Source organism: Hemicordylus capensis, chromosome 7, assembly GCF_027244095.1.
Source record: "Hemicordylus capensis ecotype Gifberg chromosome 7, rHemCap1.1.pri, whole genome shotgun sequence".
Lineage (NCBI taxonomy): Eukaryota > Metazoa > Chordata > Lepidosauria > Squamata > Cordylidae > Hemicordylus > Hemicordylus capensis.
This window is the reverse complement of record NC_069663.1, coordinates 6,428,711-6,442,636: the sequence shown is the minus strand read 5'-3', so window position 1 is coordinate 6,442,636 and position 13,926 is coordinate 6,428,711. Positions and strand designations below refer to the sequence as shown.

General features: G+C 52.6%; 1 protein-coding gene and 1 long non-coding RNA gene across 5 annotated transcripts in view; one reads left to right on the top strand and one right to left on the bottom strand.

Annotated features, from left to right (window-relative positions):
- Window positions 1–13,926, top strand: part of LOC128332680 (uncharacterized) — a 92,783-nt gene that overhangs the window by 51,184 nt on the left and 27,673 nt on the right. The window lies entirely within an intron of this gene.
- Window positions 1–13,926, bottom strand: part of LOC128332669 (uncharacterized) — a 121,995-nt gene that overhangs the window by 101,864 nt on the left and 6,205 nt on the right. For 2 of the 3 annotated variants that reach the window (XM_053267250.1, XM_053267252.1), the window contains exons 4-8: window positions 13,332–13,420; window positions 11,115–11,178; window positions 9,972–10,057; window positions 9,576–9,648; window positions 8,532–8,617 (exon numbers count right to left, since the gene is read on the bottom strand). In XM_053267250.1, the coding sequence (XP_053123225.1) occupies window positions 8,532–8,617; window positions 9,576–9,648; window positions 9,972–10,057; window positions 11,115–11,178; window positions 13,332–13,420 (398 nt within the window). Of the gene's footprint in view, window positions 1–8,531; window positions 8,618–9,575; window positions 9,649–9,971; window positions 10,058–11,114; window positions 11,179–11,501; window positions 11,783–13,331; window positions 13,421–13,926 lie in introns of those variants that run through there. The other variant, XM_053267253.1, reaches the window with a different exon arrangement.

Below are 13,926 nucleotides of genomic sequence, written 5' to 3'. Positions count from 1 at the left end.
CTAGATGGACCAATGGTCTGACTGGCAGCTTCGTATGTTCCTATCCCCCAATGCACCACGCTCAACACACTATGCATTGTGGGATATCCAAAGGTTGGGATGTGTCATCCCAGCCTCCAAAGATCCACACTGCTGGGAGCAGTGAGGATCATGTGACCGCATGGTAGTATACCTGAAGAAAAGCCCAAGAAGCATCTGTGGGGAAGATGAGTTGGACTCTGCCTACCCCACTGCCCGCCCTCCGCATCCCAGGACTATCATGTGAATAGCCTCAGGGTCTTACTCCTAGTCAGCTCTAATTCCAGCTTTAGCGCCAACTTTAAACTCTTCCTCCAGCTTTCACTAACTTTCTGCTGCAGGCGAGCCTCCTTTTATTCTCTTCCCCCCCTCCAATTTTCCGAAACTAACCGATTTAAAATTGACTGCATGTTATGCTTTAAAAGAAAATTATTACAAAATGATGTATAGATGGTATCTGACACCCCAAAAATTGGCATTAATGTATAAAAATGTATCAAACAAATGTTGGAAGTGTGGACAGTCTGAAGGCACTTTTTTTCATATGTGGTGGACCTGTGGGAAGGCTAAAGCATATTGGGAGATGATATATAATGAGTTAAAGAAAATATTTAAAATGACATTTCCTAAGAGGCCAGAATCCTTCCTGCTGGGAATAATAGAAGGTGCAATTTCTACAACTAATTCAACACTTTTTATGTACGCTTCGACAGTGGCTAGAATTATATATGCACAGAAATGGAAGAGTAATGAAGTGCCTTCAAAAGAAGATTGGCTGATAAAATTTTTGGAATATGCGGAGATGGCAAAACTTACACTAATAAGAGACCAAAATTTGGAATGCTTCAAAGAAGGTTGGAAACCATTCTTGTTGTATCTAAAGAACTATTTTTCTACTATGGACTTTACAGTAGGGTTCGAAATTTAGTAAAAAAAACCTGCAGGTTGGGTAGATTAGCTGTGTTTGTAAGGATTTAAATTTATGTTTTGAACTATTATTATAGCAAGGGTAAACTTTATAGCTGATGATTCACGAAGAGATGTGTGTGGGAAGTCCACTTTTGTCTATTCGTAATCAATGACATTTTAATATTGTTAAAAATAATAAAAATTGAAATTGAAAAAAAAACCAAACCAACCAATCAAAATTAATGCGAGCTCCCCCCATTAAAAAAAAACAACCAAACCAATCCAATCCAACCCTCTCCTCCCTCCAAAAACCAAACAGCAGGACTCTTTCCCCAACCAGACCAAACTGTCAAACGGGAGCTGTGATCCCTGCCAGCTTCTTATTACAGAGCACAGGAAGGAAGCAAATACGCATTCAAAACAGAACTGTGAAGAGCACAAGAGGAGGTCAAGGCCTTGTTCCTGCACAAATGGCATTTCATACTTGGCAGGACTTTTTAATCACTGGAATGGAATCACATGTCATATTTGGCTGTATTGGAGGCAGTCAGTGTTGGTTTGTAAGCTTGCCAGGCCTTGCCAAGGCTGTGCTTTCCGGGCACTCGATTGGAAGGTGCAGCTTGCTCCCAGGATCCTGTGCTCAGCAAACCTCATTGGCGGCAAACCTCAAGTGGGCTCCTCTGGAGTGATCCAAGCCAATGGTCTGAGTGAGTGCTTCCAAGCAAGAGGCATTTGCATGGACCTGTAGCAGTGTAGCAGCGTCTCCCTCAGCCAAGAGGTGAGCTTGGGAGTCTGTGGGCACAAACGCTCCAAGGGAGACGAGAAGAAAAGAGGAACTCAGAAAGGACTGGCTGTTAACAAAGTGGCAACTTTATTCATATACTTAATTAGGATACAAGTCATCACTTAACTTTCTAACTAAAGGAAACAAACAGGACAGAATGGAGTAGGCAAAAAAACTTTCCATCTTGGCCAATCTGTTGGAAAGCCAAAAATTCCTACTCGGCCCCCAACAGGGCGACCAGCAAAGCCCATTCTGTCCCTGGGAGGGAGGGGGAGGGAGGAAGGGAAGGAGGGAAGGGAGGAAGCCCAGGGTCACACAGAAGAAGGGAATGGCAGGGCAAACAAAATTGGGGGGAGTCCCAGCCAGCCCCCAACCCCACCCCACCCCCGCTCCTTGCAGGCACGTTCACTTGGTCTCCTCTTCTGGGGCGGATCGACTCCTCCAGCCGCCCAGCAGCAGCACAAGCCTGCAAGAAGCACAAAGCAGCGTCAGTGGGGTTGCCCTGCTCCTCCTCCCTTTCCACTCCGGCAGCCCAGCAAGCGGGGATCGGGCAGTGGGGTGGGGGTTGATGGGGGGGCAAGCCAGAGAATTCGGGCTCCCAATGTGCAGCCACAGCATGGAGCAGGAGGGAGAGGAGGATTCTCTGGCCTGCCACCGGGCAGCACCAGGGGGCGCTACTGGGGCTGCAGGGGGCCCCCAGAGTCTCCCAGGCTCCTCTGCTGCTGCACCGGTTTGGGAGGAAGGAGGAGGGAGCGGAGGGGGGAGTGAGGCGTGGCTGCAGGAGTGGAGGGGGGGAGGAGCACACCCTCGGCAGGGGAGGGGGCGGATGCCTGGATGGTGCTTCCCCTGCCAGGGGAAGCCAGGCCGCTGGGGAAGGGGAGAAAGGTGGAAGGAGGAGGGGGCGCTCCTTGGCCAGCTGGTGGGAATGGAGGGAGGCGGTGACCTTGCCCTCCTGCTGGGGCCACACAGCCTCCCCAGACCCAAGGGAAGCCCAAGAATGGTTCCAAAGGGCCACTTGGGGGCAGGGTGGTCCTGTAGCCTCCTCCCACAGCCTGCCAGCAGAAGCAAGGGGAGGGGCTTCTGCACCCCAGAGGCGGGGCTTCCTTGGGCCAGGGGAGTGGAGCCTGCTTCCCCCTCACTCCTCAGACAGAACTGCACTTCCCTGCTGGATGTCTTCTTGTGGACAGATCTTGTGTCCACGCGGTTGGAGGAGGTCTTCTGGGAGGCCCCTGCGCTGCACGGTCTTTCCTGAACCTCCCTTCAGCTGCTGATCTTCAAGGGAAGAGCACGGGGCTGTTGTTCCTGGAAAGAGAGAAGGACATTGGTTCAGAGATGGGGGGTCTTCTCACACTCTCCCCCATGACACCACCAAGCACCAGGGACTCCTGGCAGAATATTTGTGTCCTCATTTCCCAGAGGGAAGAGAGATCTTTCCTCTTTCCCTTTGGCTACTGGTACAACCAGACACAAGGGCCGAAGTTGGCATTCCAACACGAGGGAGGGTTGCCCAGATTCCTGCCCACCCTTCCTGCAGCCCCAGCCCCCTCCCTAACCATCGGGGCCCCTTCAAGTGAAGCCCTGCCTTGGTCTGCTCACCAGTCGGTCAGGTGGAGAGATCACCGTACTCTGGCGGGTGTCTCTTCTTCTTACAGCCCGCCCACAAGCGCCGAACGGCAGCCCGCAGCCCGTGCCGGGAGTGGAGGGAAAAGGCCTTCTTCACGATCTTCTCTGTCTTGCAGGCAACTCTCCCGACCTCGGGGTCATGGTCGCCAAGCAAGCTCTCCAGCGCTGGAGGGATGAAGGAGAAGGTTCAGAAATGGCATGAAGAGATCACCCCACCCTTGGCCAAGCCCCACCATTTCCACACCAAGAGGGCGCAAGTCCTGACTTTTTCTCCCCTGCACTCTGGGAAAGCCTACTGCTGAGCATCCCTGAGGATGCAAGCGGGACCTTCCATTTGAGGGGACAGGTGGCCCATTCCAGCTCTGTGGTCCCTAAATCTAGGCCTCTCCCCTCACAGAAACTTCCCCTTCCCACCCAGAAACCGGCACTTACCAGCATGGAAGGTCTCTATGTTCCCTTCAGTGAGGATGCTGCCCTTTTTGTGGACCAGGTGACCTAAAAACAAGGGTGGAAGGAAATGGGACCACAGTTCAGGACCCTGCGCATGGACAGCCCACTTCCCATCATTCAGGAGAGGAAGTTCTCCCCTCTCTGCTCCCTCTGGGACTGACAGATTGAGCCATTCCTCCAGGGACTCTTACGTCACCTTGGAAGGAAATTAAGCCAAGAGACCTCGCTAACGCTCACTGGGACAGTCCTCCTGGGGAGGGAACAGCTCCTGCCCCTCCACAGCCTTCTGGCAGTGCCTTCCAAGAGAATGAACCTTTGCCCACCAAGACGACCCACTAAGGGAGACCCAAAAGTTTTGTTTCGCTTACCGATCAGCAGGGCAGCCATTCTCCTCACTGAAGGCTGCTCGCTGCGGAAGAAGCCCAGGATCTTGGTGGCCTCCATCTCCACGGCGTCCTCTGTGCCGAGCTGCCGAATCTGGGATCAAGAGCAAAGACAAATCCCGAGTGAGCAAAGCATCGCCCAAAGGTCCTTGAGCCATTTGAGCCGAGGGATGGACAGGGAGGGGCTGCCCTTACCAGACGCTTGGCGATCTTGTGGAGCAGCTCCTGCAGGCTGTAAGAGTCCCGCGCCAGCAGCTTGCCCTCCAGGTGCCATAGGAGGGCTTCCGCCAGGAGGCTCAGATTGTCCTTCGCAGCCTGCCAAAAGAAAGACAGGAATGGGAGTGAAAAAGGCTGCCAAGGGATTCCACGAAACCTCTTAGGGGGCTTCAAGGAGTAGGGCCTGGATGGGCCAAACCACAGCAGGACAGCTCGTGGATTCACCACCCCGTGAGGCTAACTCTGGGGCCTGCCTCTCGGTGGCTGGACTTGTGGAAGCCTAAACACCTTCGTAGGGGTGGCAGGAAGAAGTGGGCCCTCACCTGTGCTACCTCCAGGTCTTCATCCTCCACATGCATCAGCACCACGATGAGGGTTGTGATGTTCTCCTCTGTACCCTTGTGGTGGTGGTGGCGGTGCTGCAGGAGATCCAGGTGGGTCCTCATGGCTGCCCTTCGGATCTTAGCCTCCTCCTACAAAGAAGAACAGGGCTTGTTATTAGGGAGGAATTCCTCACCTCCATAATTGATGAAGAGCTTGCATGGGTCTCTAGTGGGTGTCTGGTTTCCCTTCTCCAACCCAGTCGGAACCTGCAGGTTGGCCGGCCCTCATAGAGCCGGGGCGGAGGGCTGGCGTGCAAGTACTCACGTGGTGGAAGAGAGGGCGGCACAGGGCAGCCAGGACAGCATTCACCATGGCCTGGTGTTCTGATGGACAGTGCCTCAGCCGCTCCATGAAGGCCAGGACCCCCAAAGTGACTTCCAGACTGGAGGTCCTGAGCCCTGCCAGGATCCCGGCACTAAAATCCTGGGGTTTCTTGGCCTAGGGAGGGAAAAGTTGGCTCCTTGAAAACACATGCTAGTCCATCCGCTGCTAAACGCACCACAGAGCTGTCCGTGTTTGATGCTGCTTGGCCACCATCCACTGCCTTGGGGAGGAGATGACTCATGCCATCCCAGAGGCACAAAGAGCGGGGAGAATGCAGCATTGGAGGACGTGGGGAATCAGGCTCCTACTGAGAGATGCATTCCTGTGCCTTCCCTTAAGGATTTCTCCTTCGTCCTGTGGCAAGGGTTCCACAGACTGAATCCACCCAACTGGAGAAATCTCCCCATCACACCTGGGGATGCCTAGGAGCACCAGCCTCAGGAAGGGCTCCCCAAAGAGAGGAGTCTCCATGCCTAGGGATGCTCCATGCCCAGGGATGTCACTCACCGCCTTCAGGGTGCCATAAATTTGGAGAAGTCCCCTTTCGCTCAGGTAGCGGATGTTCTGGCTGGGGTGGACTAGCCTCGCTACCAGGAGCCTCCAGGTCTTCTCTAAGGCAGCAAAGTCTTGGTCTTTCAGGAGCAGCTAAAAGAGGGAAAGGAGGAAAACATCCATCAGCCTCTGGGGCCAGACCCTCCTCTCAGGGAAGCCCACCCTGAGGAAGACGCTGCTCACCTCCACAAAGAAGGCCACCTCTGCGAGGGAATGCTCTTCTGGATCTTTGTCCAGGCTGAAGAGGGAAGCCAGGTATGCCTTCAGCCTGGCCACTGTGGAGGACCGTGTCTGGAGGAGAGCCCTGCAAAACACCAAAAGACCCTGCTGAGTCCTGGGCGGAAGGCCCAGAAAGAGCAGACCTGACCCAAACCACACCAGCCCCCAGGCCTCCTGAGAGATCTCCTATTCACTCCTACTTACCTCACCAAGAGGGCCACACCCTGGAGGCAGCTCTGCGTAGAGCACAGGGATTCCCAGCAGGTCTTCTCCGGGGTCACCTGTGCCACCCTCTCCAGCAGGGTCCGGACAATCTGCGCGGTCTCCCTGCAGAGAAGAGAAGGTTGCTCTCACCAAAATGTGTGTCTCCTTGCGGGGTGGTGTAGTGTCAAGGGTGGATGGACTGTGTTGGACCATGGGAGGGAGACCACAGGGGTGAAGTGACTTTCCCCACAGCTGGTTTTTTAACACTGCAGACACATTTTAAGGCTCTCTGCAGAGCCAAGAGGGCTACAAATTCTGGGGTCTCCCCTGTGGAGCTGAGGGAAGGGACCACTGTGCCAGAGTCATCCCAACAGGCCAGAAATGCTCCTCACCCATGAGAGTGGGACATGGGAGAAATGACCCTGGCCTGTCCTCCCAGAGTGCTGGAAGGAGGACTTACTGGCCCCGCTTTCCCCACCGCCATGACTTACTCAGGAGGCAGGTCTTGGCTGTCTCGGTTCCCGACTCCCTCGGTGGTGTTCTGCAGGCCGGTGAGGATCTTGTTGACAAGGCCCATCAGGAGTTCGGGGAACCTCTCCTCCACCTCACTGGCATACTCCACACACCGGACGACATCCCCGATCTTCCTTGTTGCTCTCCCCTGCGAAGAAGAGGAGGGTCAGGCCTCAGCACTCAGTCCGAGGGACGGTTATGGGTCAGGAGAATCCCCAGGGCGAGGCCAGTGCCATGGGTGTCTGCACCCACATGTAGGCCTGAAGGGTGCTGCCTCTGGCTCAGGGTGCATGAGGTCAACTGCAAGGGAAAGACATCAACAAGGGGAAAGGGCAAGTCCCCACCTCCCGTGTGAACAGTGACTGCCATCCAAGCCGCCATCCTGTGTAGTGCATGAAAGGTGGGGCAGAGGGGTGGAGTCAAGTCACCCTTGGTTTGCACCCCTTACCTCTCCCAGATGGACCGAGGAGAACCAATCTGGGGCCAGCTGTCCTCTTCTTTCCTCTTCGCCGATGTTCCTGAGAGAGGAGAGGAGAGAGAAAAGCTTCTCAAAGAACTGTCCTGTTGGAGATGGCAGCCAGCTGAGGAAGAACACGGGCACCCAAAGAGATGCTAAGCAAAGATCTCGCCTCCCTTGGGAGGTGGCTGGCAGGGGAACTTCATCAGGCCAGAGATCTCCCAAGTCCAGCCTTTCGTTCCCCACTGAGAAGCCCTGGGAAGTGTTCAAAGGGGGCATCGAGACAGGAGCCCTCCCCTGCTCCTTCTCCCCAACACCCGCTCATGCCAACAGCATGGGGGTCTTAGAGCTCCCTCTGCTAACAGCCAGCAATAGACTTGCTGGTGTCTGTCTTGCACCTGCTGCCAATCGGCCTCCTTGGGTGAACTCCCCCTCCAGATTTCTCAGGGAGCAGGTAGGAGGAAACATCCCTCTATGGGGCTCAGACATGGGGGATCTGCCCCTGTCCCCTGCAGCCATCTGCTGGCTACGCTAAAATCCCCCCAGCTCCCTACTGGCTACTCAGCTGAGACGAGGGTACCTACCTGGCCGAACTGGGGGTCAGCGGAGAGTCCCACACCTCGTCCTCGATGCTGCTGATGTCATGCATCGTGTCGTCCTCGTCCGTAGAGGAGCACTGGGGAGGAGAGAGAAGAGAAACGGGAGTGTTCCGGGGCTTGCATTGACCTTGCGAGGCTTCTGAGAGGAACCAAGCAAAAGGGATGGTTGGGAAGACATCCTGCTCTAAAATAAGACCTGCCTCTTGGTAGAAAAGGCATTTGGCATCTCAGCCCAGAAGAGCCTCTCACCACATTTTTGCCCCCTTTCCAATGCCTCAGATGCATTTCCTCCCATCCCACCAATCACAATCCCTCCCATCCTGCAGCATCTAGAAGTAGAAACATTCCATGTTCTGTCTCCTGCTGGGGAACAGGGCACTCACACACACACACACACACACACACACACACACACACACACACACACACACAACCTAGAGCCCGTTCACATGAAAAAATGGATGATGAAATGGATCAGTTCTGACCTCCGCAGAGGACGAGTCTTCCACCGTGTAGGTGTTCTTCATCATCTTCTTGATGAGCCACTTCTTTGGCTTCGGGACTCTGAGAAGAGAAAGGAGAGACATGGCATAAGAACAGCAATGCATGCCCTGTGGATCAAGTGAAAGACACGTGTAGCCCAGAACCCAAGAGTGGACAGCCAGATGCCTATTTAGTTGGTTGTGAACCACTTGAGACCTGGTTACATGTGGCATTAAAGTGTGTTTATTCAGAGAGAGAGACAGAGATCTCGAGATTCGGAGGTTCCTTGGCTGTCATGGGTAATAGTCTTCAACTGGCTTCTCCTCCATGAACATGTCTAATCAACCAAGGCTCCCAGGGAAGGTGATCCGCCTCTATGATCCCTGGAGCGGCCCTTCAGCTGAGAAAGATACCTGGGGGAACTGGTGGCACAGTCCCCTTCCGACCCCTCGTCCTCCACGCTGGCATGTGGAGTCTCGGCCCCCGGGAAGGAAGAACTCTGTAAAGGAGAGAAGATGGAGAAATGGCTGCTCTGGCCCTCGCATTGGCTTCCTAGGCTTCAGCAGGGAAAAGGCCAGCCTGTCACCTTCCAGCGGTCATCATCAGGTGAGCTGAATGCAGGAAGTGGGCCGGAAGGGGATCGTCCCGTTCTGGACACAACTCTTCCCGCTTTCCTGATTTTCAACTTTCTTAAAAACCACTTTGGAGCCCAGGCATGCTGGCTGGAGGCGGGCGGGAGAGATGGCAAAAGAGCTCCTCTCTCGTGCCCGCCTTCCTCGCAATGAGGTCGGTCGGGCTGATTTCTGGCCTTCGTGCACTCATGCAAATGGCAGAGGGGAAAGGCATCAACTCCCCCCACCCCAAGACATGCTGCGCTCCCTCACTCAGCTGGGGCCCCGATGGCTCTGGTGACTGGAAAAGACCACTTCCAGTCCACTTCATGCTTTCAGTCGGCTCCTTAGTGAGGACACTAAAGGCACGTGCAAAAACATGCCAAAACTGGGTCTCCTTTCCTCTTTCTTTCCCATTTCTTTCCCCTTTTTCATTTAGTTCATTTCTCATTGGTTTGGTTGAGTTTGCTTATTGTTTTGTATTTTTATTCATTCTTCATTTATTTGTCACTGTTTTTCAATGGTTGCCATTAAAGCAACAGGATGCTCCACCTTTAACTGTGAGATCTCGACCAGAAGTCAAGGCCATAGCCACCATCTCCTTGCGGCCATCTTCTTTAATCCTATCACCCCCACCGTGCCACCATTGTGATGCAGTGTTGTTAAGGGCATGGCTGTCCCTTTACCATAGCTTTAAGCAAACGACTGTCAGAAGATGGCCGCCCACCCGGCAGCATCAAAACTGGGGCCATTCCACATGCTCTCTACTCCTGGGCAACACGGGGGACCCACACGCCCAACCCACAGTTCTTCCGAGGGAGGGACTGGATGTTGAGGCTTCCTGACCTCTCCAAGGGATGGCTCTTGGTCAGCGGCGGTGTTTTGCAGCCTCCTCAACACGGTGCTTGGCCTCTGGACACTAAGAAAAGAAAGAAAGAAGACACATGAGATCAGAACACGAGTGCTTAGAAAGAGCTCTTCTTGATGAGATGAATGAGGCATGCAGCCCAACACCCTGTTTCCAGGAGTGGACAGCCAGATGCCTGCAGGAAGCCCACGGGCTGGGCATGGAGACACCTGCCTCCATGGAAACCCTCCATGCTGCTCGGAGCTTCTGTCCACCCTTGGCTTCTTGCTAAACTAACCACCTCCACCCCCCCAAAAAAAATTGCATGGGCTCCTAAGGAAGGTCCTCTACTTCCATGAGCGATGGAGCTGCCCCTCCAGGTGAGAAAAGAGTACCTCGGGGAACTGACAAAGCTCTCCACGTCCAGCTCCTGATCCCTAGTGTTGTCTTCTGGGATCTTGGCCTCTTGGATGTCAGGACTCTGCAAATGAGACAAAGGTTTCCATTGTGTGTACTCACTCTGAGCTTCCTAGGGCCTAGGATTCGTAGCGAGTTTTCCCCCTGACATTTTCTTTGAGTTCATTTTTATTTCTTTAAATTATTTAGATTTTTTTTTAAAGACAAAAAAACCTTATTAAAAAGCAACCATGTGTTCTAATTCTAACTGGTTGGGAGTGCCAGGGCACATCCACCACATGCTTGTGGCCATTTGGTTTCATCCTATGTCCAACCATGAACCTCCATTGTGATATGATCTACTGTGGTCAGCAAACTGGCCACCATCCTTCAAAAGGGCCATCAGAATCAGCTGGCCGAACTCTGGAGCTCTAGTCCAAAGACAGCATGACAGGTAGGTCTGTGAAATCTCTTTCTTTCCCTCCCCAAAACCAGCCATTAACAGAAACATCACTGCATGGGAGCTCCAGAATGGAATGCTAACTGCTGGTTGTCATTTCTTGTCATTTCTTCTGCATTCCTTTCATGGGGAATGGAAACCAAGAGGAACGGGACCCACTGGCATCAATAGTTTGGCCCAGAGAGCCTTCTTGATCCCACCCCTTCATGTCCTCTTCTCTCCTCTCCCCAAGAAACAGGGTTAGCTCAGCCTTTCCAAAGGGAGAGACAAGGTGGGCCCCTGAGTCCGGAGTGAGGGCCATCCCTCCTGCTGTGGGCTGTTTTTCCCTGAGGGGACCAGGATTGTCTCTACAGAAATGCCTCTTCAGTCAAGAGACCTGGAGGATCTCTGCCAGGAAGACCCTCTCCTCTCCTGACCCGTCTCAGGGTTTTGGGAGCCGTTTGATGCCTCCAATCCAAAGCACACCAACCCAGAAAGGTGGCCATTGGAAGGAGAGGCAGAGGGTGGCAGAATCCTTCCCTAGCCACGACGTTCCCACTGTAATCCTCTGGCCAACATGCAGCAGCTGGATTTCCTCCCCTTTCTGGATCTGATCCCGCTCTGTCTCCTGACGGTGGAGATGCAATCTCCCCTCACTCCTCCACCAGCCCATCCACAAAAGCGACTGGAATCGTTTCCTGACCTCACAAGACCATTCGGTGTCCACGGTCTGGAGAAACCATCCATCCTCCTCAACCGTGAAGACACTGCAGGAAGAAATACAATGGCCTGAGTACCTCGGAAGAGCCTTGCTGGATCAGACCAAAGATGCATCTGGCCCAGCACTCTGCTTCCAATAGGGGACAGCCATTTGGGAGGCCTCCAGGAAGCTATCCTCTGTGCCCTTCAAGCTAGCGGACATCACCACCACATCTTGGAAGAGTGAATGCTTCTACGCAGGGGCGTAACTACCATGAGGCCGGGGGAGGCCGTCGCCTCGGGGCCCGACTGCCTTGAGGGGCCCCCCAGAGACACCTCCCATGACTCCCCATTGCCCCCTGCCCAGCCCCAAGACCCTTCAGCCACTTGCCCTGTTTGCCCTCCCTCCTGCTGGTCCTCCTGGTCGGCCATCCAAGCAGCAGGCAAGCTGCTTTTCTCCCGGGCGCCTCTCAGCTGATCGGCGGCTGGGCGGGGCTTCCAGGGAGGCCTCCGTGTAGGCCTCCGTGAAGCCTGAATTCGAGTAGGCTGGCCAGCCCCAGGAAGAAGGCTGGCAGTCAGAGTGGCCACTCCAGTTCTCTGCAGCAGACCCTCTTCTTCCCAGGCCAGACAGCTCAGCCGTGGCCAGGTAGAATGTGGATTCCTTTTGGTGGTCACACCCCGCCCCCCGCCCCCTATATCCAGGTAGGGATCTGCTTGCCATAGGGCTTGGATGGGGGGTGGGGAGACTGAGAAGTCTCTGAATATTTCATGGAAGACTGATTAAAAAATTTGCTGGCTTAAAAAAACCTCTAAAAAGTCCTATAAGTGGCTTGTTTCATGGCAGGAAATTACAAAAACTTCTGGAACAAATTTATTTATGTATTCATTCATTCATTCATTCATAAATACACTTCTGTTCAAGTTGTTTTGCAACCCAGGTCTGAGTGAGAACTGAGACATGAGTGAGAACTGTGACGCATGTGTTGTGCTTTTATATTTTTCCCCCTTAGGGTCCATCTGGCCCACATGTGAATGCAGCACCTCCATTCCAGAGGAGATGTGTGTTAAAGGGCTTTCAAAGCCTCTTGTGAAAAACCTCCTGGAATCAAACTGGACTGAATTTGTTCAGAATTCTGAGAAAACAAACATAGGCTCACCCTGCATGGTTGAAAGTCTCCTTTGCTAATCTGCAGCAAGGGGCCCATCTTAATAATGAGTGTTTCTAGTGTGTTCTAGGCATTAAAAGTAGCACAAAGATATAGTATTCAATGTATATCACTATATAGTGTGAAGTGTGTGTGTATTCAGTGAAATGTATTTCTTGGCAGCATACATATTTTGAAATATCAGACTTAAATCCTTGGAAGCCTGGGGTGTGTGTAAGCCCTGGACTTTGGGGGGGGGGCATTTTAAAATCTCTTCTCAGGGCCCACTCCAACCTTGCTACGCCCCTGAGCGAATTTGGCTCCGTTCTTAGAGCTCTACTTCGAAAACGGAGCACAATGCAGAGAGCTTCATGATTGAAAAGGGAGCTGCATCTGCTGTCCACAGAGCCACCACTGGGTATTACTTGCTGGCAGACTGGAAGTCACTTAGATGAACTTCAAGCTCAAATCCTTGGTTTTGTAAATACACCACATGAAAAAGGAATTTTTGACTTGGAAATAGTTGTGCCTGAAAGGTATCCATTTGAGCCTCCAAAGATGCACTTCCTGACTCCATTTAAAAAAGGTTTTACTCCCATATAATTCTTCTCTTCTCATTTGCTCAATTTTGTACATCTGTTTTTTGTATGTTTTGAATGAGGACAGAAATGTGAGAATAAAAGCCCCCTGCTTACGGGGCAAAGAGGCACCTTTTTCTCTTTGTAAACCGCCCCGAGGCATTTTTGGAAGGGCGGAATAGAAATCGAATAATAATAATAATAATAATAATAATAATAATAATAATAATAATAATAATTATTATTATTATTATTATTATTATTATTATTATTAATATTATTATAAAATTTCTCGGCGGGGGGGCCCATTTAAGAATCTTGTCTCAGGGCCCACTCCAACCTAGTTACGCCCCTGCTTCTACACAATGTATGAAGACGTCGTTTTTGACTGTCTGCCCTGCAACTCTTGCCAGTCAGCGGCACTGGATCCATCCCAGATCCAGGCTGGCAGGGGGACAGAAAACCTTCCCTACACAAAAGTTCAAGAAGAAACTCTACCTCCTCGGGGAACTGATGGCATGTGCGTCTTCCAGGAATTCGTTCCCAGTGTTGACCGTCTGAATCCTGGAGCTGTCCGAGAATGACTTCTGTGGATGAGAATGGAGAGAGGAATGGGTGCTCTGGGGCCCACTTGACCTTTCCAGGGCATCTGGGGTCCAAACATCAACCCTCCTTCAAGAGGTCCTTCTTAACAGAGGAGCTTAAAGCAGGAGGTGGCTCCTTAGCACCTCAAAACCGTGTCTACCAACGTGTAACTGGGCTCAGAGAGGAACCAAACCCAAGAATCTACTGAACCTCAGAAACCAGCTTTCTGCCCATTCCTGGGCAGTCGGGAGAGATCATGGGTATTACACAACATTTGGAGTGGCAGGATCCCGAAGAAGAGTCAGGCCTCCTGCTACATGGGACACTGTGGTTTCTTGAATGGTGCCTTTAATTAAGGAAAGCCTAGCTAAGTTCTTCTCTTTGCTGGGCAGAGCTCTTGGCCACTTGATGCTGCAGACCCGTGTTTTGAGGCCCTTTTAAATGACACCAGAAACGGGGCCATGTGGAGCCAAGAAGTGACAGGGGGGAAAGAGTGCACCATCTACCC